At 47.3% G+C, this 27,240-nt stretch overlaps 1 protein-coding gene across 2 annotated transcripts; it reads right to left on the bottom strand.

Annotated features, from left to right (window-relative positions):
* Positions 1-444: 444 nt before the first annotated feature.
* On the bottom strand, positions 445-18,072 carry KIF2C (kinesin family member 2C). 2 transcript variants are annotated; one of them, XM_060089692.1, is made up of 21 exons: positions 17,881-18,072; positions 16,931-17,025; positions 15,009-15,110; positions 14,793-14,841; positions 12,508-12,630; positions 10,675-10,797; positions 10,024-10,124; positions 9,279-9,374; positions 8,569-8,623; positions 8,315-8,477; positions 7,037-7,127; positions 6,705-6,768; positions 6,534-6,625; positions 5,627-5,769; positions 4,639-4,843; positions 4,410-4,520; positions 3,471-3,538; positions 3,028-3,133; positions 2,821-2,934; positions 1,218-1,341; positions 445-1,108 (listed from the first exon to the last, which is right to left on the bottom strand). In XM_060089692.1, the coding sequence occupies exons 1-21, from the start codon at positions 17,945-17,947 to the stop codon at positions 1,026-1,028; spliced, it is 2,175 nt and encodes a 724-aa protein (XP_059945675.1). In that variant the 5' UTR covers positions 17,948-18,072; the 3' UTR covers positions 445-1,025. The 2 variants fall into 2 exon arrangements, with proteins under 2 accessions (XP_059945675.1, XP_059945676.1); XM_060089693.1 differs by lacking the exon at positions 10,675-10,797.
* Positions 18,073-27,240: the final 9,168 nt, after the last annotated feature.

Genomic DNA, 27,240 nt, shown 5'->3' with positions numbered 1-27,240 from the left:
AATTCATGTTCTGTGACACGGGATCTGGAGTCTTCTAGTTCCCAAACCATACATGCCCTATGTTTGGTGCCTCAGTCTACCTGGCAAACTTCTCCTTTTTCCAGATCAAATGTGTTACCCATCAGATCCTTTCCTGTCTAGCAAGGCAAGTGCTTTCGTGTCAGTGTTGCCACAGAATCTTTTGACGTGCCTTGAGCAGACTGTAAATGACAGAGCACCATCTCCTTTCTGCTTACGGCTCCTGGGCCCAGGAGAGGGCCTAGGACCTAGTCAGCATTGAACAAGGCAGAGGTTGGAGTCTTCACCATGTCACTGAAACTGCAGGTGTAGATTTGGTCTCCTGGGTAGAGTAGAGAATCAGCACTACCCAGAGTTGCAGTAGGGTCCTAAGTCCCAGAAGGCTCATACACATCCCAGGCACTTCCCACATACCACTCAACAGGCTGATTTTTTTCTCTTTATTGTTAGACACAATGTATAAATACATAAAACAGAAAACAGCAGGGATCCTCTCGGGCCTCAAAAAACAGCAGGGAAGGAAGAGGTCCCGGAAACTTTTTTTCAAGTACAAAACATATTAGTGCCCCGACCAAGGGTATGGAAGGCAGGCCAGGGCCAGCAGAACTGAACTAAAGGCTCCTTCCCTCTCCCAAGAGCCAGGACAACCCCAGGGAGCTCTCCACCAGCAGCCAGTCCACACGGGCAGAGTGCTGCCCAAGGGAAAACTCTACACCAGAGAGCCTTCCCTTCTTGGAGAGACGGGCAGCACATAAGATAACTAAAAGCTCCCTCTTTCCATCCTTGTTCCCTTCATGGCTACAAGTGAGGAAAAAGAAAGTCGTGTCCTATGCACTCTGACCCCTCCCCAGCTGCCCTGGGCCCAGATGCCCCCATACTTGGCATTTACCAAAGCTTGTCCCAGCTCAGACCCTGACTAGACCCACCAGGTGCCCAGAGTTCGCTGAGGAGGGAAGGGGAGGGGAAAAGGCTGGGTGTGACACCAAACAGATCTTTATTTGCAGTCGTCAATGGGGCCGTTTCTTGCTGCTTATTTGTTTGCTGGCCTGCTCTTCTAGCTGCATGGCCAGGCGCAAGGCCTTGAGGACATCTGGAAGGAAAGGGTGGTGCACCCGGGGTTAGTGGGTCTCTCAGAAGCCCCATTCCCTCTGGCAGAGCTGCCATCACCCGCAGAGGCCCCATCCTCTGGCCGCACCCACCTTGCAGGGCTGAGAAGTGCTTGGCTTGCTGGGCCAGGGCACATTCTGCTTTATTCACAAAGGTCTCCAGGTCGTAGTCTGGCTGCTCAGCCATCTCAGAGAGCTCCAGCCAGCCTGGCCCTTCCTGCAACAACACAGCGCGAACCTTGTCAGGTCAATAATGACCAAACCAATCTAGCAAATCATTCCTAGGGCTCTACCATCTGCAATGCAGATGCCCACTCCTCCAGCCATGGCCCATACCCTGCCTCCTGATCCTCTCCCAGAAATTCTCAGCTTGAATTCATCCTCTTCCCCACCCCAAACTTGTGCTGTGCCTTATATCAAATGAATGTTATCATCTGTCTTGATGCTCAAGCCAGAAATCTCAGCAAGAACTTCTTTCACCCTGCTTGTCCCCCAATCCTACTAATTCCACCCCCGAAATGGTTCTTAAATCTCATGCCCTAATTCCAATACCATGGCCATGGTCATAGTTGGTCTAGACACCAACATCTCTCTTGAACTCTAACCATCTTCTAACTGCTCTTAACTCCTAAGTGCCTCTACTCATGCTCGCCCCACATCCCGAAACCAGCCTCTATACTGTGGCCATAGTCAGGTACCTAAAGCTCTGATGTGACCATGTCACCACTTTGCTTTACTCCCTTCAAAGGCATCTACTGCCCTCATAACGAAGTCCAGGCCTTTGGTGTGAACCATTAAGGCCCTTTAGCATCAGGTCCCGGCTGACCTGTCCACAGCCTTGATCTCCTTCCCTCATCTGCTCACACCTTTTGCTCTGGCCAGAGTGCACCTCTCACTCTTCCTGAAACTACCACGTCCTTTCAAACATTTGTACCCTGAGCATGCCACGGAGGGAGGACACGTGTAGGCACTTATCCTACACGTTCCCTCCTCAGTTCTAAGTGCCCCGAGCTCTCCCCTCTGCTCTGCACTCTGAGAGCCCCATTCTTAGGGACTCTCCCCCACTTGCTCTTCCACAGCAGGGATCACAGCAGTGGTAGCATCTACCACTTACTAAACGCTGACTACATGCTGGGGACGGCTGAGTGCTTTAAAAACATAACACTTAATTCTCAGATGTAACCATCTTGTCTTGCCCATTTTGGGGATGAAGAATCTGGGGGCCCAGTGAAGCTCAATGACTTTCACAAGGAAATCAGCTTATAAATAGAAGAGTCACGATTGATCAAGTCTTACTTTCGGGCCTGTTATCCATACTTCAGGTTTTTGGCCCTTGGTCTCAGCACAGGAGCTGGCATATAGAAAGTACTCACCAAACATTCACTGAACAAACAAGACAAGGTTACCCTCCAAACCCTCAGTCAGGAGCATGGAGTAGAGAGCTAGCTCCAGCCAGAACGATGGAGGAAAGCCTATGTGTGCCAGGGTGGGGAAGGAGGTGCGGTAATTAGCTGCCCTAGAAGAGCAGCTGAAAAAATAAGTGGAGAATTAAGAAATGCTGGTGTAGACGGCTGCCTCTCGCCACCCCAGCCAGAAGACCCGGGGAGGGGCAAAGCCCAGGTCACGGTCAAGGAATGGCGCTGAGCCTGTGCTAGGAGGGATATCCAGTCTCTCCCAGCCAGGGCTAGCTCTCCACCTGTATAATCTCTTTGAGCTCTTCCATGGCCCTCTCCTCCAGCTCCCTGATCTGAGTCATGGCTTCATTGAAGCTGGACATCTGAGAAGACAGTTCCTCCTCTTCCTTGGAGAACTAAGGGGTCAAAAGCAGAGACACAACAGTGCGGCCCAGTCCCCATCTCAGGAGGTCACACTTCTGTCTTGCCTGGCCCACCCTGCCCCTTACATTGCCTGCGCTCAGGGCCCCGTTAGAGCTGGCTTCCATCTCTTCTGTTTCCATCTGAGTTGGCTGCTCCCCACTGGGCCCACTGTGGGGGCTCAGCTCCTTGACCCTGAGAAAACAAGAAGGTCTCAGATCCCACAGCAGCCTCCTTGGCACTCACGAGTGTGCAGCATCACTCAGATTGCGAGACTTCGAGGAGATGGACTAGCAGCTTTGCTTTGGCCTAGGAGAAGTCCCTCATTCACACTGCTCCCCACCAAAGCCTGAGGGAATCGGAAAAAACCTTGTAGCATCATATATGAACTCCCAGGCCTCAGATTCAGCGAGTCACAGGAGAGGAGACCATGGGCACTGAGTTGTCAGCGCTTCCTCCCTGCTCTTATTGTTGACATTCCCTCCCCAACCCTGCACCCCCTCCCCATCCCACCTGGTGTAGGTACTAGTACCTGTCTGCATATCTTAGTGTATTTAAAGTATATTCACAGGAGCTTATGCCTGGTGAGATCATGGCGATCTGCAAAAGAGGGAACGGGCACTTAAAGGTCAAGGATCACAGGGTAAGGGTGCTCTTGGAAAGGCTGCCAGCAGGTGTTCTTTAGGCTGCTAATACCCATGTGGAATTGGGGGCAGAACCCATTAAGCACCCACTCTGTGCCAGGCAACTTGCCCCATGAGCCCTGCAAACTAAGGTGCCTTAAAAATTGGTCCCTGGAGACTTCCCTGGTGGTGCAGTGGTTAAGAATCCGCCTGCCAATGCAGGGGACACGGGTTCGAGCCCTGGTCCGGGAAGATCCCACATGCCACGGAGCAACTAAACCCGTGCACCACAACTACTGAGCCTGCGCTCTAGAGCCCGCGAGCCACAACTACTGAAGCCCGCACGCCTAGAGCCCGTGCTCCGCAACAAGAGAAGCCACTGCAATGAGAAGCCCGCGCACCACAACAAAGAGTAGCCCCCGCTCACTGCAACTAGAGAAAGCCTGTGCACAGCAACAAAGACCCAACGCGGCCACACACACACAAAAAAGTCACTCACAGTTGTGGCCCTCTATTTCCTAGGCTGGGAGCCAATGACCCCTGAGGGAAGCCACAGAAGAGACGAGGACTGCCTCTCCTGCTTCCCCAAAGGTCCTCCTTCTGAATTCTGCAGCCCCCTTTTCATCAGGTAAGGGAGGAATGACCTTCCCCAAAACAAGAGCTGCACGGACATACAATAAAGGGAGAAGACCCTTTCCCCCCGTCTTGGGTAGGCAAAGAGGAGCCTGGTGTCCAAAAGCAGGGGTTGAAGCCCAGTCAAGTTAGAGCCTAGAAACCCAGGTGGCCAAGAGCACCAAGCCTCTTGCCCAGGGACAGGACCGCACCACCTCCAAAGGGACCCTACTCACCATGCAGGTCCTTGAGTTCTCCCCGATAAAGGAGTCCCTTAGCACCTGTGTCAGCTTGCTCTCGCGGAATGGGGTGTGAGCTTTGTTCTGTCCCAGAGCCCTGATGCACTCCTGGGGCACAGCAGGGGAAGCTGAGGTCCCCTCCCTCCTCTTGAGATGCCCACTCTCTCCCTCCCTCCCCCAGCAGCCCTCCAGGCCAACGCCCTCCCCTCCAGCTGGGCCCCACTACCTTCAGAGCCAGGAGACTCTTGTTGATTTCTGCGCCCTCCATGCGGGTCTGCCGGTCAGCACTGGAAGTGTCTGCGCCTCGCTCGTTCCCTGCCAGATCCACCAAAGAGAACTTGCCGTGCACTCTCCCTTTGGCTCGAAGAAGAATCTGGAAGCAGGCGTGGGAGCGGGAAGAGCTGGAGTTGGCAAATGTCTGCCCAGAGGTCCTGTGGCAAAGGAAGACAAAGAAGGACTATGAGCTCCCAGGGTCACCAGCCACCATGGCACCCCAGGTTCCAAAGCAGTCAGTTCTCCGGTAGCAGAGGAACACAGGTCAGGACTCTAAGATGTCTTGTGTCATCCTGTCCCACTTCTGTCCTACCCTCCCTCCAGCTCTGGACCTAGCGGCTTACCCTTGCAGTCAAAGTACTGGATTCTGTGTGAGGGCCTTGGCCAGACCCCAGGGCCCATAGGACATAGGGAAGCATGAGTTGCCTCTGCTGCAGGGCACACAGGGAAGGAGGGGCTGTCATGAACCACTTGCTGCAACTCAAGGGCCCTGGGGCGGGCAGCCCTCTCCCTGGGCCTCCATAAGCTGCCCAGCATCCACTGCACCACACCTAGGGCCCTGGTACTGCACTTCCCTACCTTTATACAGGAAGGGAGCTGTGGCCCCATCACTTCCAGCCTAGAGCACATCCAGAGCTCCTGTCTCCCACCACAGAGGGAGGGAACAGCAAGGAGAAACCCAGAGAAGCCAGGAAGCATGCCTTTAGGTAAAAGCCGGGGAATAAAGCCTGCCTTGGTCAGATTCCAGATACTTTGACTCGACCCTGATAAGTCTTGTCCTGGGTCATCAGCCCCACTGAGACCACTTAAGGCAGAGGCCTTCAGAGCCCGCACCAAGCCAGGGGAAGCGGCGCTCTGTGGAAACAGCAAAGGACTCAGCACTAGTCTGTCACCTGACCCGGCATTAGAAGGCGGCCCCTTCCCCTGGCCGGAACTCTGACCTGCAGGCACTGCCTATGTCGATCATCTTGATGACGTCATCAGCACAGCTCACCACGTGCTCCTGCAGCCCCACCACCTGCACCTGCTGCTTGCCATCCTCTAGCACGCGCAGCTTGGCTTTCTTGTTGAGCAGGTCGAACAGCTGTGTCAGGGGAACAGGGGAACAAGGCCAAGGCCATCAGGCGCCGGGCACCCCACTGACTCCTCCCTCCTTCAGGGCCGGTCCCAGCTTAGACAAGGGCTGGCAGCAGGAAAGGCAGGAGAAGCTGAGCTGGGTTATGCCAGACTAGCAGTGGGCAGTCTACTTGGGAGCTGAACCAGCCTGCCTCAGTTTGATGTGACCCTGCTACTTTACTTGCTATGTGAACCTGGACAAGTACTTAACCACCTAGCCTCGTTTCTCATCTGTACAATAGTGACAGTGACAGTAATACTTCCTAGTAGGGTTGTGGTGATGAGCCGAGACAAGTAAAGTGCTTAGAATAGTGCTTAGCACCTAGTAACATCTTAATAAGCAACCCTAGCTATTATTATTATCTAGACCCCACTTGGGGAAGATGACTCTGCAAAAGCATAGAGAGGTAGAAAGATACATAGACATATAGAGAGAACACGAGTGTGAGAATGGGGAAGAAGAGAGTTATGAGGGAGGTGTGTGGAGGGAGGACAGGGCACACACAGGCAAACCTCCCATCTGAGAGGGGGCCCTGAGGCATATTCCTGCCATACTTGTTGAGCGTGGGTACCATCCCACCATTGGATGAAAGCTCCCACACGCTTGGGCGAAGTGGCCCAGAGGCTTGACAACCCACAGGTTGTTTGGCTTCTACAATTTCTAGCCCACCTCAAGGTTTCTGAAACTTCAGGGGCCCCAACAGCATAAACAAAGGGCTCCCTGTCAGCTACCTTCCCATTATAGATCTCGAAGAATGTCACATAGACTTCCAGGCCCAGTTTCCGGTATCGGGGCTGATTCTTCAGGAGGAAGACGTCCCGGGCTGTGGGGGGAGAGGCTGGATTAAGTAAGCAACCTGCCCTTCTGTGCCCAACCCCACTGTGGCAGAACACACTACTTACAGGCCATCGCATAGATCCCTTTCGATGCGTTCTGGGCTTTCCCACAGAGGTCTCCACCCATCGTCTGCAAAGGGAAGGGGCAGAAGACCGTGGTAAAGGGCCCTTGGCCTAGGCCAGGGCACTACTGGCCCCACCACCACAGTGGGCCACACCAAAGCTGGGAGGGAGGCTGGACCTACTAAGGCCCCTCCTTGAACCTGGCACAGCAAAGGCATCTGGAGATGGGCATCTGCACTGAGGGGATTCTCTGCAACAAACTCATTGTCCTCCTTTTCAGAGACCTAGAATTGCGCTATGGGTAGGCTTGCTCTCTGCCAGGCCTGAATACTCACATGAGTCTTACCACTTCCCGTCTGGCCGTATGCAAAACAGGTTGCTTTTCCGCCTTCAAAGATTGTCTGTACGAGTGGCCTTGCTGTGAACCTAGGAGAAAGGATGGGGAAGAGTGTACATCTGTCCTCAAGTGTGCTCCCTGGAACATGGAGCACAAAGCAGGACTCCTGGGGGCCTCCTTCGAAGCATGAGCACACCTCTCACACAAAGTGGTCCCACCTGACCCCAGCTCCACTTAGAAATCTGAAATTCTCCTAGCCACCTGGGGAGCGCTGGACCGACCTGCCAGGAGCAGGCTGATGGTCCATACTCTAACTGAACCACCAGCACCTCCTCTACCCTGGAGACACAAGGTGAAAGCTTGAGCTTAGCAGCTGACTTCCAGCATAAGGTACACTGCAAAGGTCAAAGAAACCATCGAAAGTAGGAACCTAAATTATTTTAGGCTTTGTGGGCCTAAAATAGGTCTCTTCCATATATATATATATACATACATACATACATACATACATATACATATATATTTAATGATTCTTTAAAAACACAAAATCCATTCTTAATTTGAGAGTCATATAAGAAGGGATTGCAAGCCAAATTTGGTCCATGGACTATAGTTTATCAACCTCTGGTCTAGAGCAGTGCTGTCCAATAGTAGCCACTGCCACACATGGCTACTGAGCAATTGAAATGTGGCTAGTGTAACTGAAGAACTGAATTTTTTTTTTTTTTTTGGCCACACCGCATGGCATGTGGGATCTTAGTTCCCCAACCAGGGATCGAACCCAAGCCCCCTGCAGTGGAAGCACAGATTCTTAACCACTGGAGTGCCAGGGAAGTCCCTGAAGAACTGAATTTTTAACTTTATTTAAACAGTCGCATGAGGCTAGTGGGTGCTGTATTGGACAGAGCAGTTCCAGGGTTTGCTGAGTCTGCTAAGCCCAGTGGGAAATGGGTGGCTGCGCAGGACACAGGAAGACCCCCTAGGGCTTGCCCAGCCCAGCCTCAAAGAGTGCAATGGGTAATACCTCACTTCTGTCCACTCAAGCGCGGGCCACTAAAGCTGAAAAACGGGATGGGACAGCCCCAACAGGGCCTTCCAGGTGCTGGGAGCCAGATCCAGCTCTGCATCATGGCCCATCCAAAGAAAGCACAAGAGGAAGCCAGGAAGGGCTTCAGGGTCAGCATGTCTGTGAGCGTGGGTATTACCACAATGTCCCTCATTGGAAAGAGTAAAGTGTCAGGGGGAAGGAGGAGAAACAAAGAGGCAAGGGACTAACCTGTAGACGACTTCATTTGAAGCTGTTTCGTCAAATGCGAAGTCAAAGCAGAATGCTTGGTTCTCCAGATACTTTGTTAAATCCACTTTTAACTTGGGCTCATGTACCAAGAGGACACACTTGCTAGGAACGGAAATCACATCAATTTCTTTCTTGGCCAATTCTGCAGAAGGACAGTATTTCAGGGGATGCTCCCTGGACACGGGGGAACCCACAGTCAGTCCAAAGCCTCATTCTGACTGAATAGGGCTTACCTTGTTTATTCAGCGGTCGTTTCCTAACACAAACACATATCCTGTGCTCTTCAATCTTCAAGAGGATGAAAAAAGACAACCAAGAGCAAAAGCTCAGAGCAATATTGAAAGAAAGCTTGTCCAGAACCCGTCCAGTTCTAATCCCAAGTCTGGCTCAGGCAAGGGCCAAGATCTAACACTGGAACCCACTATGCCCGTAGTTACTCTGGAGCGTAAGAAGGTAGCTCTGAATTTTCTTCCCAGTTTCCTCACTCTGCTGCCTATAGGAGGGTTCAGCACACTTTCATGATTAGTAGTAAGAATCTAGCCAACCTACTGAAGCAGGGAGGATGGGGGTGTGGGAGTTGATAAAGATCAGACTCTCCCATCTAGGCCTCGCTAGCTTCAGCCCACCAAAGGGTATTAAAAAACCCCTTGAAGGTGAGTGAAGATTCCTGCACGCTCTCATTGCCTTAAGAGATGTTTCTGTCTCTCACTTGTACGCCTACTCAGGAAAAGAATCTGAAAAGGAATCATATGTATGTATGTATGTATGTATGTGTGTGTGTGTGTGTGTGTGTGTGTATTTACATATATATGTAGAGAGAGAGAGAGACTGAATCACTGTGCTGTACACCTGAAACCAACACAATGTTGAAATCAACTATGTTTAAAAAAAAATTGTACACCTACTCAGGAAGGAGAGGTAGAAACCCTTTGGGATTACTTACAGGATCAGTCACAGTAAGTGGATGACATTCCAAAGTAGCCCGAAATTCTTTAATCATCCGGGAAAATTCCCAGTTTGGAAAGCTGTTGTCATACTCCTGTTTGGGATAGGAGCGAAGAAAGACTGACTGCCAAGATGTTAAGTGCTCTCAGGCCTCAGAGCTAGGCAGCAACAACAGCTCTTCATATGCACACAGCTCTGCAGGGCTGACAAGCCCCCACACGATCTCATTGCCCCCCACTCTGGCTCTGGGCAGAGAACCCAGGAACAAAGTCTTGGGAACAGAGATTGGCAGGGGGCCTAGGCATGCACCAACCACTCTAGGAACTGGGGCAAGAGCCACTGTCCCACATCTTAGGAGACCAGCAGGCTGGGATTCCCCTGTGCCATTAACCCAACTAAAGGGAAATAATCCAAGCTGGAACTCCACTGTGGCACCCCTGCATACACACAACTAGGAAGTCGGGGGAGGCAGGCAACTGTGCCCAGCAGCCCACTGGACACTGAACTGTGTGATGGGCGTGCCCATTGGACATCAGCAGCAAACATTCCTCATCTGAGGGCCTTCAGAAAAATATCTGAATTATTTGTTCTCTGAATCCTGATGAGAAACTAGTTAAACTTCTTGGATATCAGAACTGGAGCCTCAGAAATGCTGGGGCCGAACTGTTATCTCTGTTGCAGACGAGGTTTCAGTTAAGGATGCCTGTCCAAAAACCCTTGCCCTTGCTTCCCAAGAAAGGTACCTGAGCTCGTTTTATTCTCATTTCAGACTTCTGGGCTCTTTTCTCTTCTCGCTTGTTCTTCATTTTTTCCATTTCCTTCACAATACAAGATTTCCTCCGAACTAGGGGGAAAAAAAAAGGAAGCCCTTTCTTTTACCTGTCTAAGCCAGCTTGTTCTTCTCTGGCTGTTGTGTTGAGTCCTGGGCCTTTCCCAGGACTAGGCCTTCTCTAGACCCTTGCTCTTATGTCACCATATGCATGGAGAGGAAGCAACAGCTATGACTCTTGGGATGGCCAAGCCCACAAGAGACTTGCTAATGTAGGGTACTCCAGGTCTAACCCAAGCCCTCTCTATGCCTCTGTGGCATCTTCTCAACAACCAGAAGAGGTGAGACCATCGCTGCTTGGTCTTGGTGGGCACTCTGGGCTGTTCTTCAGGTGTTGACCAAGACTTTAGCTGTGATAGCACCTCAACTACATCAGAGGGCTCCTGCCACCTGGCAGTGACAGGGTCACCTCTTGTGAAAGATTGATTCTGTGGCCACAGGGAAACACGACCCCATGTGACAAACATGGTTTGAATTCAGGTGCCAAGTCAAGCCAGGTGTGGGACAGGCTGTAACTACCTATCCTGCACTAAGAGCAGGGCAGCAGACAGCTCAGCGTGTCTACCTGAGTTCACAGGGTTTGCAGAAGAGCTGCCTTGGACGGAATGGACTTGCTCTTCCACCTCCTCGCTGACCATCGTCAATGGTATCTCAGCCACTGCAGGGCAGGAGGGCCTAGGGGGGCCGGCTGTGGGGGAACAAGAGTCATTGGAGAAGCAGGCAGGCATACGACAGCCATGCTCATCTGAGCCCTAGCGGGTCATAGGCCTGGAGGAAGGCTACCGACTGCCAGCTCAGCAAGGGCTCAGGCTCCTACCGTGTGAGCAAAGCTCAGGCTTTTTCCTGCATTTCGGCCCACACCTTGAACCCAACAAGTCCCTCCACAGGGGCTGGCTCCTGGGGTCAAGAAATCTTAAAGAGTGTGTGAGTAGCTCAGTGTGGGCTTCACCATGAAGGGAAAAGCCTTTAAAGGCCTACTCTTCAGGCTTGACCAAGCATGGGTTCTCAGGCCAGGCCAGGCCTTTCTACTCATTTAGGAGAAATTTCTGACTTCAGAACCCAGGTGGTTAACAGGAGCAAGGACTGAAAGCCAGGAATAATGGGAACCTGAGCAACAACCAACCATATATATTTTTAAAATAAATTTATTTATTTTTATTTTATTTATTTTATTTTTGTCTGCGTTGGGTCTTCGTTGCTGCGTGCAGGCTCTTCTCTGGTTGCAGCGAGTGGGGACTACTCTTCTTTGCAGTGCGCGAGCTTCTCTTGTTGTGGAGCACAGGCTCTAGGCGCGCAGGCTTCAGTAGCTGTGGCTCACGGGCTTAGTTACTCCGCGGCATGTGGGATCTTCCAGGGCCAGGGATCAAACCCGTGTCCCCTGCATTGGCAGGTGGATTCTTAACCACTGCGCCACCAGGGAAGCCCCAACCAACCATACTGATTCAACCCAGAAAGGTACAACCCATGGTGACTCACTACTTCCCATACCTGGTCGTGACCCTTTTGCTTGCCTTCACTTTATTAGAGCTGAATTTGATACACATTAAATGTAATGATTACAAAAATCACCTACTTTATTTACTAGTAACTAGTAAAAGCTGACCATTAAAAATGTTTGGGACTACCCTCTACCCTGCTGGCGCAATGGTTAAGAATTCACCTGCCAATGCAGGCGACACGGGTTCGATCCCTGGTCAGGAAGATCCCACATGTTGCGGAGCAACTAAGCCCGTGCACCACAACTACTGAGCTTTCGCTCTAGAGCCTGTGAGCCACAACTACTGAAGCCCGCGAGCCACAACTACTGAGCCCGCGAGCCACAACTACTGAAGCCAGCACTCCTAGAGCCCGTGCTCCAAAACAAGGGAAGCCACCAGAGTGAGAAGCTTGCGCACCGCAACGAAGAGTAACCCCCACTTGCAGCAACTAGAGAAAGCCTGCGTGCAGCAACAAAGACCCAGCGCAGCCAAAAATAAATTTTAAAAAAAGTTTAAAAAACTCCATTTATATAAAGTCCAAAAAAGAGAAAAAGTTAATTTTTGCGATCTGAAGTCAGGACGTAGGTACCCTTGGGGGCTTAGGAACTGGGAGGGGGCCTCAGGGGGACTTTTGGGGGTGCTGGTAATGCTCTGTTTGATCTGGGTGTCAGTTACATGAGTGTGTTCACTTTGTGAACTATGTAGTCAACCATAGGTTTACTCTTCTGTATATATTATGTTTAAATAAAGTTTAAAAAGTAAAGTGAGATGACTTCCAGATAAGGGAGCAGTGGGGCAGGAGCAGAACAATACGAAAGCCAGGGAGTGTAGGAATCCTAGGATATTCTAGAACAGGTTCAGAGTGATGTGTGAGGAGCTGCTCCCGGGCCTCAAACAGGGAGGACAGATTCATTACTCACTGGGAACTGAAAACCGCTTGCGGGAATTTGCAGATGCAGGCAGTTCCACCTCCATATCATTCTCCTGAGTGGTGATGCGAACCTCTGGGACAGTGGACATGCGAGTGGAGCGGCCTCGGAGACCTGAAGGACCAAGGGCAGCAGCCGATCAGTGCAGCATGATCAGGAGAGCCAACAGGCATAATAGAGGGGCGGTCGGGGGTAACCCTCCAAGATTCTATACAGGAAAGGAGCCCACCAACTCCCCATTCCTTCCACCCAAGGAAAGGAAAAATTAGAAAGGCCAAGTACTAGTGACCCCAAAACTAATTTGTTACATTCTGCAATCTGAGAGCTCCTGAGGGCTCCCACAAGAGCATCTGTCTTGAGTAAATGGAGGGACCTACGGACAATCTGAATTCATTTCTGGAGACATAGACCTAATCCCTGAAAAAAAGCATTCTTAACCTTAGAACAGCACCTACCATTCTACAATCTTCCCATACCGTGAAACATCATGAGGTAAGTATCAGTATTCCCAACTAATGGAAGACGACATTAAGGCACAGTGAAATTAAGCAACTTGCCCAATGCCACTCAACTAGTAAGCGTCAGAACCAGGATGTGAACCCAAGACTGCCAGATTCCAGTCTGGGCTTTTTCCACTGCTCCAAGATATTTTACAGAGCCAGGCCTGGGCCACATCTTTAGAAACCATGGGATCAGCTACATGAATTTTCTGGAATCTTAAAAGAATGCTTAACTGAGAGAAACAATTGAGTTATACTTTAATTCTTGCCAATTTCTACCCATCTATATAGTTTCTCTCCATAAGAAAGAAATAATGAACCAAAAATAAAAGAAGTAGTGAATTTGGAAATAAAACACTGGTGTCATATAAGAAAATATCAACTTGTACTGAATTTGAGTTTCCTAAATTTAGGCTGATCTGATGGCTCTATATAATCCCTACTTTTCATAAAGAGCATGAATTATTATAATTTTCCTATTTCTCAAAAGATCTATAATCTTGTGTTTCATTTCTACTGTTCAATATCATGCACATTCATTAAGGTTTTTTTTCCATTAAAAGGAGCGGTGGCAGTATCCTTTTGGGTCATGCACGTGGAGTGGGATGGCTGCCACCCCCATCTCTCCTGCAGGCCCTTACGGTGGTGTAGCCTGCAAGAGGGCCAGCAACACACCAGTCATGCCCAGCTCAAGCTCAAAACTGCACCACCTTTCACCTTGGGCCCCTGGGAACCTGAGGCTCCAGGCATGTCGTTTCTGGGCTCGAGGTGGCTGTGTTATGTCAAGGCAGTGATACCCCCTGGACTGGGACAGGCTGTGAGGTATAGCTGGTTCTGGGTTATAAGCTGGATTATTTGGGCAGTTTGTGCCTATAGCCACCGTCACAGATGACTGTAGTCAAATAGGTTTATGCTGACTCCTTCTGCAGAGAAAGCCCAACCTTCTGCTGGAGTTCGAGGCATTGCTATTATCTCTCCAATCTCACCCCACCCCAGATCACCACAGCACTGCCAACTCTACTTCTAAATGGCCCTGACCTAGCTTTTCTCACAGCCTGCCCACCACCTCACTCCAAGGCATGTTGTTCCCCCAAGGAGAGAAAACAAGCCAACAATGGCTGATTACTGCTCCGGATTCCACAGGCCAGTCAGCAAATTTCCCAAATGCACCAGGTCCCTGAGAGGTTGGCCTAAGTAAGAGCTGTAGGTTGAACTGTTGAATTCTTTCTCTTCTTTTCTTTTTTTAAAACTGCTTTAGAGGTATGATTGACATATAAAAAGCTGTAGATATTTAATGTGTACAATTTGATGGGTTTGGAGGTAGGTATACACCCATGAAACCATCGTCACAATCAATGCCATAAACCTACTCATCACCTCCAAAAGTTTCCTCCTGCTCCCTTTGTTTTGTATTTTGTTTTTTCCTTTTGTGGTAAGAACACTTAACATAAGATCTACCCTCACAGTAAATTTCTAAGTATACAATACAGTATTATTAATCATAGGCCCTATGCTATACATTAAATCTCCAGAACTTCTTTATCTTGCATAACTGAAACTCTGTAACCCTTTGACCAACACCTCTCCATTTCTTCCTCCCTGTAGGTTAGATTCTTCCTCACTGAAGAAGATGCTTGGAAGACAGGGCAGGACTCAGCCCACACAAAAGCCACCTGCTAAACTGGAGCAATGAGTCTACTTCACAGCTTCCTGAGCTCCAAGAACATCATTCCTGGCACAAACCCCGTGACAGTGAGCCAGTAGAAATCCATTTACCTTCCTTTGGAGCGGGAATTTTGGAGCTGACTGATCTGCGCTTTTGTTTCTGAAAAACAAAACAGACCACCACAATATATGGCTCTTATCAATTCTCAAGGGCCTATCCTGGGCCCATGTGCTGTGCTGAAGAACTAAGCAGCCCCAGAAAACAAATCAGCAAAGAGCCAACAAGCCAAATGGGGCACTGGCTGCAGTCAGGTGACAGGCACCTACCTGAACCGTTACATTCTCCTGCAGGGGCAGATTGTCCTTCGGGTGTAAGGGAAGAAGCTGTAAGAGTTCTGGGTTTATTGCAGCCACATCATCAAAATCAATCTGCAAGGAGCAAGTGAAAGCTTCTGTGAACAACATAGCTTGTTCAATCCAATTGCAACCTTTATACAATACAACCTTTATGTATTAATCAGCTATTCAAACACTTATTAGTCATGAGTAAGGCCGCAGGGGGAAGGTATTCAAAAATGAATTAAGACATGTATTGCCCTTGCTTTCAGTGAGCTCACATGCTAGTGGGAGACAGAAGCCATGCGCAGAAAGGGCTAGAAACCAAAGCAGCATGGGATAGACGAGGAGGAGAGAACCACCAAATGCAAAAGCTGGCGAGTACTTCAGTAGCCAGGCTTCTATCCACTTTTCTTGGACAGCTACAGACCTTTACCCTCCCCCACTCCCCCGATTCCAATCCCTAAACTACAGAGAGCATAAACAACACAGGAGACCAAAGTTCTGACATTAACTGATCCTCACTTTGATGATTCAGGAGGAAGGAATAAGAGTGAGAGTGTGAAGGCAGCGAGACACTAGGCAGGATCATAGAGTGGGGAACTGCCCCATTTGTCCCTGGCACTACTTTGGAAGGAGTGTGTGGTATAAAGAAAAAGAGTTGATTGGGATCAGATCTTGAAAAGGCTTTAATTCCTCACTAAGAAGTTTGGACTTTATTCCAAAGGCAATATTTAAGCTGGAGTGAGACCCAATAAGAGCTGTATTTCTAAACGAACAACAAAAACAAAAATAAGTCACACGGAACTGCTAATAGATGGTTGAAAGGAATTTTTGGAACCTCTTGATTCAAGGACAGATAATGTAAAGAATTCAGTTCTTCTGTTTCTCAAATATACCACCTAAATATATGCATACCTACCATAAGGCACTATGCTAAGCAAGCCCTTTACATGTGTTATCTATTAAGCTCCACGGAAAAGGGTCCAGGTCTGTCTTATTCACTTCTGTATCCCCAGTACCAAACACACTGGCTGGCATTTTAGAACCAGTACAAAAGGATTTGTTGAATAAGTCCTCAAAACAACCCAAAATAAGTAGATATTATTATCATCCTCATTTTAGAAATGAGGAAGTTGAATTTTTAAGAGGGACAGAAACGTGCCTGAGAACACATTAAGTAGTGGCAGAGCCAGACTCTAGAATCCAGGTTTTCATACTCTTAGCCTGGTGACCTCTTCACCACACCACAATGCCTCTAAAACATAAATATCTTAGGCACATCCCTCCTCTTCTCAAAATCCTTCCAAGGCTCCCACTGACTACAGAATAAAATCTTAAACAACTTAGTGCCAGAGACAAAAACCCTCTAGTTTCCTTTTTTAGCCTTTTTGCTGCTGCCAAGCATCCTTGGCCTTCCTCAATGCCCAGAGCCAGCTTCTTTACCAGTCCCCATGAGGGCCATCTCACTGTTTCTGCTAAGCTTTCTGGCCCCCACAAGCCCAGCTCATCCTCAGTGAGTTTCCACCTCTGAGCTGTTCTAGCATTATTCATCTGTAGTTGCCTTCTATTATTTGGTGTTTCAGAAACATACTTTTGTCTCCCCAACTAGATTATCAATTTTGCTCCCCAAATCAATATCATAGGTAGTGTGCACTCAGAGCTAGCTTGGGTGAGCAAGGTTTTAGAATTCTGTGCAGTTTACTTTCTAGAAACACAATAGAAACTGTTGATTGCTTCAATTTAGAACAGGCCTGCCTAAATAAAATCCCAATGCATTCAAAGAGGACCATATTTAAGATTAGGGAGGACAAGTCGACATCAAAAACAAGGCTGACACAAGTTCCATTTCCACACACATCTTTTAGGTAGGAAGGTGTTAAATGTGGTACAGGCATACTCATAGAACCTACCTCTTTGCCCTTTGTGGCTCCTCCTTCTGTCCATTCCACCGAAATGCAGGATTTCTCCAAGTTCACAGTCCTTACGTTGGCACTGTGAATTAAGCCTATAGTATGAAAAGATCAGAGTTACCCATCTTTTTCACTTTTAGGATCCCACAGAGACTCTTAATGTAGAGTTGGCCTGAAGGAAGGGACAGTTGACTTTCTTTCTAACCCCAGGAGACAAACCTCCTGGCACTTCACCCTTGGGATATCCCACAGTGAGGTAGGCAAGGAACAGTTCTTAAAACTGAGCTGCAGAGGATAAGGACTCATCCCTACTCAAAAGAGAGCCTACAGTGGGGTGAAGGTATGTCTGGGCAGGGGAATCACTCTAGTGCTTAGGTGAGCAGTTCCTCAACACAGCACTGAGGCTCTAGCGCCCTCAGGTTTCCCTATCTCACTCCTGACCTTTATGTCCGACCATTCTAGTGATATGGGTATTAGACCTGCCAGAGTTGAGGTAGCTGCTCAACTAAAAAAGAGAGGGCAGGATTGCAAACTCCTGAAGAGCAAGGATCTCGTCTGCCTCGTTACCCTGAATCCCAGTATCTGACATACTGCAAGTGCACAGCGTTTATGGGAGAATAGAGGGGCCAGAAAACCGAGGTCCCTACAAGAGCAGGGCAGTTGCAGGGGCGAACTTTGGAGGGGAAATGAATCCAGCAACCCTGACGTCCCGGAGAGGTCCAGTGACACAAAGGAGCTCCGCCCATTCCTGGAGGACGGGGAGGGGACCCACCGCCAGTGCAGAGGCCCCTGGCCCTGGTAGAGAAGACTGACTGCCAGTGCGGAGACCTAGACCTGGGGGGTGGAGGGGAATCCCCAATAGTGATTCAGGGCCTGCTGTTTGGGGAGGGGAGGTAATCTCTGCCGTCTCAGCCCACGGGTCCCCTTGGCCTCAGGACCCCGCCCCTCACCATTACTGCGCTGTATCTTGATGCCGAGACCGGGAAACAGGCGAGCCTGAAGAAGCGACGAGTCCATGGGTAGGCAGGAGCTCCGGGAAGAGAAACGCGAAATGCCAGAAAACCACAACTCTACCAACACTGCGAAGTCTTAACGCCGCGTAAACCGCCGAAGTTTAAATCCCGCGCGCCGGCGTCCCTGAACGTCATCACGCTGTCGCCGGCCTCTCTTCGCCAATCAGCGGCGCCCTGCAGAGCCTGTTGGGATACGTAGTCTCCGTGGAGGGGGGGCCTTCCGGGGCCTGGGACCGCCCACTCGTCAGGCCACAGCCGAGAACGCAGGGCTTGCTGAGAGCTTCGCGAGCAGTTGCGGCCAGAGGGGACAGGTTACAGGCGTTCAGAGGGTTGCAGTACTGCTGGGGTTCCCTAAACTGAGAAACCTCAAGATGGTGTCTCAGAGGGAGGGCTCACGGGTCCTACAGTCATGGGTTCGAATCCGAACTTCTTTAGTTGCCTGCTAAGTGACCTCGGACAAGTTACAAACTTTCCGACTTCACGCAGTGCGGAGCATGTTTCCTCCTTCGAGGAATTATTGCTAAGTTTCAATGAGGGGCTACATTTACAGTGAATGGAAGACCAGATTCACTAGCTTTTTATCGAGTGTCTACCACGTGGTAGGCATGGTGCAAGGCGCTGGAGATAGCAATAATGAAAGCGACACGTAGTTCCTGCCCTCGAACTAACATTTCTAACGTGAACAGGGGACAAAAAGAAGACAATTACAAGTAAATTACGATATGTAGTAAGTACTCTGAGGGAAACCGAGAACTGGAATACAGAAAAATGGAGGAACCTACTTTAGATAAAATAGTCAGGGGTGAAATCTTTGAAGTGATACTTAACCTGACTCTAGAGAACAAGGAGGAATGTCAAAATGAAGGGCAGGGAGGTGGAGAGGCTTCCAGACTAAAATCTGAGAATGATATATGCAAAGGCCCTGAGGTGGGACAGAACTTGATCTTGAAGAACTGAAAGAAGCCTGTATGGATGGAAGGCAATAGGTGAGGGGGAGAAGAGTGAGATCAACTTAGCATCTTGTATCCCATAGTAATATTATAATTTTGGCTTTTGTCCTAATGAGAAATCATTGAAGAATTTTGAGCAGAGGAGTGACAAGATCTGAATTACATTTGATTTTATGTTTATTGGGCTTGCTGCTGTGTGGAGAACTGATTTGAAGGGAGCAGGACTGGAAGTGAGGTGACCTAGTAGGCAAGAGATTATACCGGCCTAGCCTGGGGTCATGATACTGGAAATGTAGCTAAGAGGTTGGATTAAAGGTGGAATTTGGGAGGTGGAAAGGTGGAGTGAATGAGTCTCGCTGATGGGTTTGTGAAAGGATTTCAGTCTAAAATGAAACAGGAGGATCTGAAATGGAGAATCTCACAAAGGTACCCTCCAAAGAATGGAACTTAGAGACTGATTTCCTTTAATTGCCTGGTTTACAGAAAACAGACTTACTTCCTGACCAATGAACATCCACCAAGAATTACTCCCCATCCTCAAGCCAATGAACTTAATACTTTAGGACTCTGGTCAGACTTGCTTCTGGTCCATAAACACAACTCTGCCCAAACCCTCAACGGACTTGCTTGTATCTTGCTACAGCATATGTTTCTCAAATTGCAACTCAATTTCTGGTAATTCGAGCTTGCCTTGGTTTGCCTGTTTAGGTTGACAGGTTGGATACGTGGGTGAAGGAGAAGGGATAATCATGGATGACTGCTGGTTTCTGGCTAGAGCAACTGGGTGGGTGGTGGACTATTTCTTGAAATAGGGGAGTGGGGTTATGAAGGAAACAGTTTGGGGGGGTTAGGTCAAAAGCTTCACTTTGGTCATGTTGAGTCTGAGTTATATATAAGACTTCAGAGTGGAGGTGTCAGGTTAGCAGTTGGATACACAAATTAGGAGCTCAGGGAGAGATCCAGGCCAGAGATAGAGATTTGGCAGTCATTTTAGGTAGATGTATTCAGAGTCCTGGAACTAAATGAGATCTCCTAGGGAGAGAGTATAGATGGACATAAGAAGAACCATCATGGAGCCATGGGGCATACCAGCATTTTGAGGGAGGACAGAGGAGAAGTAAAGGAGGTGAGATTAGGGCGGTTTGAAGGGATGAGGAAAACCAAGGAGTAGAAGTAGAGGAAGGAATGAAGGAGGAAGTAACTCTGGAGAACTGCAATAAGGACAGGCAAGATGAGGACATGGAAGTATCCTTTAAATTTGCTAGCACCTAAGTCATTGGTGACCTTGAGCAGTCTTGGTAAAGTATTGAAGATGAAAGTCAGAGTAGAGAGAGAAGTGGGATATTGTTTACAGATACATACATATGTGATAAAAGAATAAAGATATGCTTGGGAATGATAAACACTAAGGTTCAAGAGAGCAGTTGCCTCTGGCAGAGAGAGTAAAGTGGTTGGAGAGGGGTACTTCAACAAAATAGAATTTTGTTTTTTAACATGAATCATGGGTATACATGATGTTCATTATGTTATTTTCTGTGGCTCCTGAGTTAGGAGGGCAATATAAATTCAGACCCATCCCCACCTTTTTTGCTTTTTCCACCTGTGGGTCCAAGTAGTTGCAAACTTCCTTGCTGCATCCCAAGGCCCTTAGGGCACTTGGGGTTTTTCAGGGGGCATTTCCAATTCCTCAACCTTGGGCAGACCTAGTGAATTTCTCCTGGCCCTGCATGGGTGATAAAACTCCAGCCCTCATAACTTGTTTCTTATTCCAATACCCTCCTGTTATAGGAACCTGAAGTCAAGGAATTAACACTGAGTGGTCCAAAAACAGTAAAACCAACAGGAAACTCAGAGTCTCCAAAGTCAAGAATTCCTTTTGTGCCAAAAATGAAGACAGTAGTCAGAGCAGCAAGGGGAACTGACCCAGAAGAGTCCCATGGTCTGAGAATAATGCAACCTCTAGGACTTTTGGAAACACAAAGCCATTAAATTGGGGACACTTATGTGTCCCAGGGACTCCAACATATTACCATGTACATATCACCACAATAGAGAGAAAAAGAAGCCCTCCCTTCCTTGAACTGGTAATAGAACAATCAGAGTCTATAAAATTGGTATGCTTTACATAAAAAAAATTGCAAGTTAAAAAAAATCATAGTGAAAGGATAGAACAATATGTTTAAAAAAAAGACCTATATGAAAAAACCAAAAACTAGAAACACTTTAAAAGTACAGCCACTGAAATAAAAAAACCTCTGGAACTGTACTACAATTCCCAATTAATTAAATGATTCAGTGGATGCTAGGTGAAAGGTTACTGAGTACAGGATGTTTGTACGGTGCCGGAGTATTGCTCCACAGATTTTTTGTTAACAATTTGTAAAGGGAAAGCACACCTTTATATGAAAAAACGTGGCAGTCACCATTTTAACCAAGTGATCAAACAGTATCACCAGTAGTGAGGCACCCTGACATTAAGTGTCTCCTGATAGGATACAAGATGAAGTACACAGCATCATCTAGGAGATAATGATGCCAAAAAATGTGTAAGCTAAATCCAGCCTCTAGACTTAGGTTTTATTCATTATTTTTTTCTGAACTACTTGAAAGTTGTGTTAAAAAAACACAATTTAACGAGTAAATTTGAAGATCTAATTGGTGATTAGACTGGTGACTCATGAATCGGGCAGCATTCCATTTAGCAACTAGGAGGGTGCTCTAAGTGGTTGTATAAAATGGAAGGTTTTTATAGGAAGGAGGGTGGGGCAAGGGAGCTATTAGCAAAAGAGAAGAAAGGATTATTTTTAGGCCAGGACATCTTTTTGTGGGGGAAGGGACCGGCAAGGGTTTTATTATACAGATTGATTCTTCTTTCTCTGGGGAATGAAGAGGGCCCATTTGGCAGATTACCTCATTGGTGTTGACTAGAAAATTCCAGACTAAGTGATTAAGATTACATTTCCAATGAAGGTTGAAACTGCCATAGGTTAGGTATTAAATCTAGGATTGGTGTCATGGGCTTTAGCACAAGTGACACCATTTTGGGCCTGTGGTTTTTCTCTTTAACAGTTGCAAACATCATGACTCTTTAAGTATTTCAACATGCATCTCCCAAGAATAAGACCATTCTCCCACATAATTACAGTATCATTATTATACTTAAAAAATTGAAAATAATTCCCTAAAGTCTTTTATATCTAGAAATGAGATTTGTTTTAAAATTATTCAATAATCCAGTGGGCCAGCGGTGAGGGATGGGGAGACAGGAAATAACTGTGGCCATGAATTGATGATAGTAGATGCAGGCTAATGGAAAATGGTGTCTTTGCACTTAACGTTTATTTGTTTGAAAATTTTTTTTAAAGATTTTTTTTTTTTTTGGCTGTGGACCATTTTTAAAGTCTTTATTGAATTTGCTACAATATTGCTTCTGTTTTCTGTTTTGGTTTTTTGACCACGATGCATGTGGGATTCTAGCTCTGCAACCAGGGATCTAACTCAAACCCCCACCCCCTGCATTGGAAGGTGAAGTCTCAACCACTGGACTGAAGAGGGGTTGAGGATTTGAGAAACTAGAGTGAAAACCGAGAAATCCATATGAAGACGGAAGGTAGTTGAGGGCCAGTTGTGGGGAGACTGTGACTGTAGCCAGAGTGGAAGGGGGTCAGATGCCTTGAGATGGGGGTGAGAGGGAGAGCTATTTCAGTTGCGCTCACCTGTGCCTCTCCCCTCCTCACCCCCACTTCCCAGGACCCTGGGTGGATCATTACCTGCCCCATTGCCTCATGAGGCTGTAAACCCAGCACTCCAGCCTGACTAGGTAGGGCTAGACCAGTGGACCTTAAACATTACCTCCCCACCTGCTTCATATCCTAGGGTCTGGGCCTTAGCCTTCCCCTAAATTCACTGACACCCCTAAAATAATAGGAACTCAAAGGGAAACATATTTGCAATGAAAGAAAAACAACAAACAGAAACCTATATTAGATGAAGCTGAGTTAATAGACCTGGTCAGGTTTATTTGTTTGTTTGTTTGTTTTTGCGATACGCGGGCCTCTCACCATTGTGGTCTCTCCCGCTGCGGAGCAGAGGCTGCAGACACGCAGGCTCAGCGGCCATGGCTCACGGGCCCAGCCGCTCCGCGGCATGTGGGATCCTCCCAGACCGGGGTACGAACCCGTTTCCCCTGCATCGGCAGGCGGACTCTCAACCACTGCGCCACCAGGGAAGCCCCTAGACCTGGTCAAGTTTAAAATAAATATAATAAATATCCTCAAAATATAAGGGAGGATATTGTTAACCTAAGGTAGGAACAAACAAGAAGAATCGGTTGGAAATACTGGGAATGAAAAATTTAATAGTTGAAATCCATACATGGATTGAATAGCAGAATAGTTACAGCCAAAATGAAACGATGAGCAAGAGGGTTAGGGTGAGGATTCTTCCAAACGGCATCAGGAAGGGATAAAGAAAACAAGAAAGATAGAAAACAAATGAGCTAGTTGTTTGTGACCCACACTGTTGGTGACTAATCCTACAGCCATTCTCAGCCCCCTTCTCCCTTACTTATCCCCATATTGGAGATCGAAAAAGCAGGGGCTGAAATGAGGATCATTTGCTTGTAATATGTCCTCCCCCTTTTTTCTTGCCTTGGACATGGATGTTTTGTCAGGAGCTGTGACAGCTGTCTTGCGATCATGAGGTAGGTTGATAGTCATCAGATCAAGAAAATTCAACACACTCAGGACAGCCAAGTAGGAAGGCAGGAAGAGCCCAAGAAGGTTCTTGGTGGCTGAACAGTTGAACTAATGCCAGCAACCACCTACAATCCAAGTCCTTGCTATGTAACTACAAACAAAAGAAAAGAAAACAAAAACCAACTTGTTTATTTATTTTTAAAAAATATTCATTTATTTATTTGGCTGCGCTGGGTCTTAGTTGTGGCGTGTGGGATCTTTTTATTTGTGGCATGCAAACTCTTAGTTGAAGCATGTGGGATCTAGTTCCCTGACCAGGGATCAAACCCGGGCCCCCTGAATTAGGAGCATGGAGTCTTAGCCACTGGACCACCAGGGAAGTCCCCTAACTTGTTTATTTAAGCCACCATTATTCATGTTTTCTTTAATCAACAACTGAAAACATACCTAACTAAAATATTCCTAACTGATGCCTTGTTCAATAATTTGAAAAAGAACTACAAAGTTGAGATTCAAAGAAATGAAAGGGGAAAAGGTAGAAATCAGTGAAAAAGAGATTTAAAAGAAGTATTTTAGGACTTCCCTGGTGGCCCAGTGGTTAAGAATCCGCCTGCCAATGCAGGGGATACGGGTTCAAGCCCTGGCCGGGGAAGATCCCACATGCCGTGGAGCAACTCAGCCTGTGCGCCTCAACTACTGAGGCTGCACTCTAGAGCCCACGAGCCACAACTACTGAACCTGCGCACCTAGAGGCTGTGCTCCGCAACAAGAGAAACCCACACACTGCAACAAAGAGTAGCCCCCACTCTCCACAACTAGAGAAAGCCAAAAATAAATACATAAATAAATTTTTAAAAACTACATGAAACAGTAAAAGAAAACATGAGTGTATTTTTCTTAATAATCCGTGTGTGAAGAAAGCCTTTTGAACTATAACTCAAAATCCAGAAGAGATAAAAGATTTATAAATTGGACTCCATTAAAAAACACCTGCTTGGCAAAATGAAAAACTGGGAGAGAATACTAACAACTTAAAGATACATGGCAGATAAAGAACTAATGTCCTTAACACACAGAGAGCTCTTTAAAATAAAGGGAAACTTTTCCTTTCTGTGATGCATGGCTGAAAGATGACAATGCAGGTTTCTGAGAAAAATTGAGGGGAAAGAGCAAACAGAAAAATGGACAAAAGATATAAACAGAAAATACACACACACAAAAGATACAAAAATGAAAAATATACTCCACTTATAAAAAAGAGAAAAAATACTCAACTTCACATATAAAAAGAGAAATGCAAATTAAAACTGAGATACCATTTTTCACCATTTAGATACGCAGAAATTTAAAAACTTGACAACATCCTGTTGACAAAGCTGTGGGGAAACAGACACCCTCATATGTTGCTGGAGGGAGCACACTTGGAAACAAACTATAGAATTTGGCAGTATTTAACAAAACTACATGTGAATTTAGACTTTGACTCAACAATTCACTTCTGAGAATTTACCCAAAATACACACTTAGAAATATGAAAAAACATATGCACAAAGCTATTAGTTCAGTATTATCCGTAATAGCAAAATTCTGTAAACAACTGAAATTCCCACCTATAGGGATTGACCAAATAAATTATAGTATGTCCATACAATGGAGTACTGTGCAGCCACAAAAGAATGAGGGAGATCTCTATAAACTGATGTTCTTGATTTCCAGGGTGTATTATTAAATGAAATAGGTAAAGTGTATGTTACCTTTTGTTAAAGGAAATAAAATATGTGTGATAATAATGATGATAATGTTTTTTTTTTCTTCAGAAAGAAACATGTAAAGATAAACCAGAAACTAATGAACACAGGGGAACCGAGGGTGGAGGGGATAGGGTGGAGAGGATAAGGCCAAAAGTGAGACTTCTCTTGAGTTTATTTATTTATTTTTATATTATTTTTTTAAATTTTAGGCTGCATTGGGTCTTCATTGATGCACGTGGGCTTTCCCTAGTTGCGGCGAGCAGGGGCTACTCTTACTGCATTGCGCAGGCTTCTCATTGCGGTGGCTTCTCTTTGTTGCAGAGCACTGGCTCTAGGCGCATGGGCTTCAGTAGTTGTAGCACGCGGGCTCAGTAGTTGTGGCGCATGGGCTCAGTAGTTGTGGTGCATGGGCTCAGTAGTTGTGGTGCACAGGTTGAGTTGCTCCTTGGCATGTTGGATCTTCCCAGGCCAGGGCTCAAACCCATGTCCCCTGCATTGACAGGTGGATTCTTAAACACTGTGCCACCAGTCCCTATGACTCTAACACTATGTGAATTACATCCTGCACTGCCTTGTAGTAAATCACCCCCTGTAGCATTTGCATTTCAGAAAAAAGGTCGCAGGCCAACAGCCCCGAGACAAACCGACCCAGTTACCGGGCTGCCTGATGCCAGCAGTCACGGTTTAGAAATAATGCAGGAAGAAGACGAACGCAAGACCTTCACTATTTTGATCCTTATCATATATGCCAGGCTGCGAGCCCCACATATAAAATCTTTTCCGATTCCCGAAGGAGATGGGAGCACAGTTCTTCAGGCGCTAGCCTGCTGTGTCTTCCCTTCTGCCTGGCAGAAAAATAAAGCTATCTCTCTCTTCCTCCAAAATCTCTGTCTCCGTATTTCTGTTTGGCGTTGGTGCACAGGGAAGCTGATATTTCGGCAACACCATCATCCATCTGCTCTTGCTCTTAAGGCCAGTTGAAGATGGTCCCTTGCAGTTTCCCAAGTTAGGTTAGTTATGTGAAATTCTCTTGCCCCGGGCCCCACCTCCTTCCCTGTCCCCAGCCGCGCAGAAGGCAGTTTGCTGGTTGTCTTCACCAATTCTTCTCCAAGTAGGTTATGTTTACTCCCCAAATCCCTGAGCCAGAGGCGGGGGTGCCTACACTCCCAAACCCTGAGTGTCCACCTTCCCTTGCTCTTGTGCTGTGCCTACAGTGGCACCTGGGCTGGGGAGGACACTGCCCTTGTCTAGGTTTTTCTAAATGTCTTACTCAAGTTCCAACCTCCAGCTTGTGAGTCAACTGTGTCTCTTTTTTTGGCTTGTAAGCAAGTTTGAAGCTTTGGGGTTGGGGGGAGGTCTGTAATGTGAAATAACTTCTTGTCTTCCCTTCCCCCACATTGTTGTAAATAACTTTTAACGGCCTAACCCCAGATTTGCACTTTTTTTTTCCTAACTGCTAAGACCATTTTCTTCCCCCTGGTCTTACTGTAACATTTGGAAAAGGAATAAATGTCGTCCCTTAAAAAAAAAACAACAAAATTAAACAGACTTTCTGGTTGGGCTCGGCGACTATATACTTATCTGGCTTCTGCTCCGCCCCCTGGTGGTGGTTCTAGACCGAGCAGGAAAAGAAATAAAGGAAGGCTTTTGGCGAAGCGCGAGGTTGGTGACTCAGCCTCATTTACATACCCACAATGCATTGCATTCGGGATCTTGCCTACTTTCAAAAGGCTCTAGCCTTCTATTTCTTTTCACTCCCGCCCCCGCTGGAAATCAGGATATTTTCACAGAATTGTGTGAAATAATTGCAGAACTCACTCGTTGTTTGCGGGAAAATAGTTACCATTGGTGTGTTGGGACTTCGAGTTAGCCGAGGACTGTGTGAGAGGTTATGATGCC

This window comes from Mesoplodon densirostris, chromosome 2 (assembly GCF_025265405.1).
Source record: "Mesoplodon densirostris isolate mMesDen1 chromosome 2, mMesDen1 primary haplotype, whole genome shotgun sequence".
Taxonomy (NCBI): Eukaryota; Metazoa; Chordata; class Mammalia; order Artiodactyla; family Ziphiidae; genus Mesoplodon; species Mesoplodon densirostris.
The sequence above is the reverse complement of the archived record's forward strand: the minus strand, read 5'-3'. Positions and strand labels throughout refer to the sequence as shown.